The sequence below is a fragment of the Nestor notabilis genome, unplaced genomic scaffold (genome assembly GCF_000696875.1).
Source record: "Nestor notabilis isolate BGI_N333 unplaced genomic scaffold, ASM69687v1 scaffold18436, whole genome shotgun sequence".
In the NCBI taxonomy this organism is placed as follows: domain Eukaryota; kingdom Metazoa; phylum Chordata; class Aves; order Psittaciformes; family Psittacidae; genus Nestor; species Nestor notabilis.
The window spans coordinates 15,115-16,684 of record NW_009932604.1 but is presented as its reverse complement, the minus strand read 5'-3'; the positions used below and the strand labels follow the sequence as shown (position 1 = coordinate 16,684).

At 58.2% G+C, this 1,570-nt stretch overlaps 1 protein-coding gene across 1 annotated transcript in view; it reads right to left on the bottom strand.

Moving 5' to 3' along the window:
* Window positions 1-1,094: 1,094 nt before the first annotated feature.
* Window positions 1,095-1,570, bottom strand: part of LOC104407258 (nicotinamide N-methyltransferase-like) — a 1,241-nt gene continuing 765 nt past the window's right edge. The window contains exon 3 of the mRNA XM_010016487.1: window positions 1,095-1,521. Within this exon, the coding sequence (XP_010014789.1) occupies window positions 1,095-1,521 (427 nt within the window). The remainder of the gene's footprint in view (window positions 1,522-1,570) is intronic.

The window sequence follows — 1,570 nt, the reverse complement described above, 5'->3', positions numbered from 1 at the left end:
GGCTTTTGAAGGCGGCAGCACCAGCAGCAGCAGCTTTTTATCCAGTGTTAACTATTACATCCAGAGGTAACTAGTGAGCGGGGCAGCCTCCGAGCCACCGCTGGTGTCCAGCTCCCTGTCTTGGAGCCGGGCAACAAGGGTGTTCCCAGTGCTTGTGGCAGTGCCAAAAACACGTGCTGCTGGCTCCGGGATGGTTAGCGGAGGGGTTTTAATTAGGTTCTTGCCAAGAAACTAAAAGGCGAGGGGTGGAGAGGAAGGCAAGTGCCGCTGATCCCTGCAGGGTGTGCTGAGCACTGTGCACTTTGTACAGCATCTGGGGAACGTGACTCATTCCAACCTTTTGACTCTTCCCGGGCTGTTCCACACTGCCTGCCTGCACGCCAGCCTCTTCTGTCGTGAGTCATCAGATTTGTGACAGGACTCCACCTGTGCGTCAGGTGAGAAAAGGTCTTAACTTCCATATTCAGTCTTGAACCAAAACTACTCCAAAAGAGAGTGGGTATGAGCGAGGGAGGAGCCTCAGCCACCAATCCCACACTGTCCCCTAAGAACTGCTGCGAGTTGAGGCATGTGGGGTGCGCCGAGACAAATTCTTACTGAAAATGCCTCAGCTCGAGTGTCCCTGAGCTGAATCTCTGGTATGTCGCAGGTCTGGCCGTCTGCAGCGGCAGGTGAGCAGCTGCGTGTGGCCGTCGGGGCTGCGAGCTTTGGGGAGAGCATCCTTCCCACACGCCAACCCTGCAGCTCTGCCAGCGGGGTGAGACTGCTGCAGCCGCAGCGTTGTCCCCACCGCTTGTTACACCCAGAAAGATGGGCAGGCACCCCTGGTTCTGCGAGAGCTGGGGCCTGTCTGCGTGCAGGGCGTGCTGCTCCCCTTGACAGCACCCATTTCCCCCCCAGCTTTTCAGATATGCCCAGAAACCAGAAATGGTCTGGGTTTGGGCAAGCTCCCAGCACAAATCGCAGCCCACGACACCACTGGAGCACTCATGTGTTTATTTGCTGCTGGGTAAAGGGGCGGGAGGTGATGGGTTATGTGGGCAGGGATTTTGGACGCGAGGCACGCTGCTGTTTTCCTCCCCAGAGCCCATGTACTACGCAGTGGTGGAGGCACGCCGGCGTGCCATGAGGTTCAACACGGCTCTGCAGTCCGTGCGGGCATCACCGGGCAGGTACGGCTGCACCTCGCTGAGCTTCACATCAAAGCCAGCGCCCTCCACAGCCTCCTCCACCATGCTCCTCTCCAGGTAGAGGCACGAGAAAACCTGCTTGTTGAAGGCGTAGAAGGTTTCCTGGAGGACCGTCACCATCACCAGGTGCCCCCCCGGCTTCACCAGGGTGCTGATGTTCCTCAGGGCGCTGCGGAAGGTGGCCAAGGCAGCCTCCAGGCAGAGGGTGGACACGATGCAGTCGGCGGGAGGCAGGGACACAGGGGCCGTGGGGTTGGCTTTGGTCACGTCGCACTTCAGAACCTGCTTCACCTTCTTCCTCAGTTTCTCTTCTTTCTCAGCCCACTTCTCCCTGGCAAGTCAATAAATAGACAGAGAGACAGAGGCTCGTGATGTGGTTA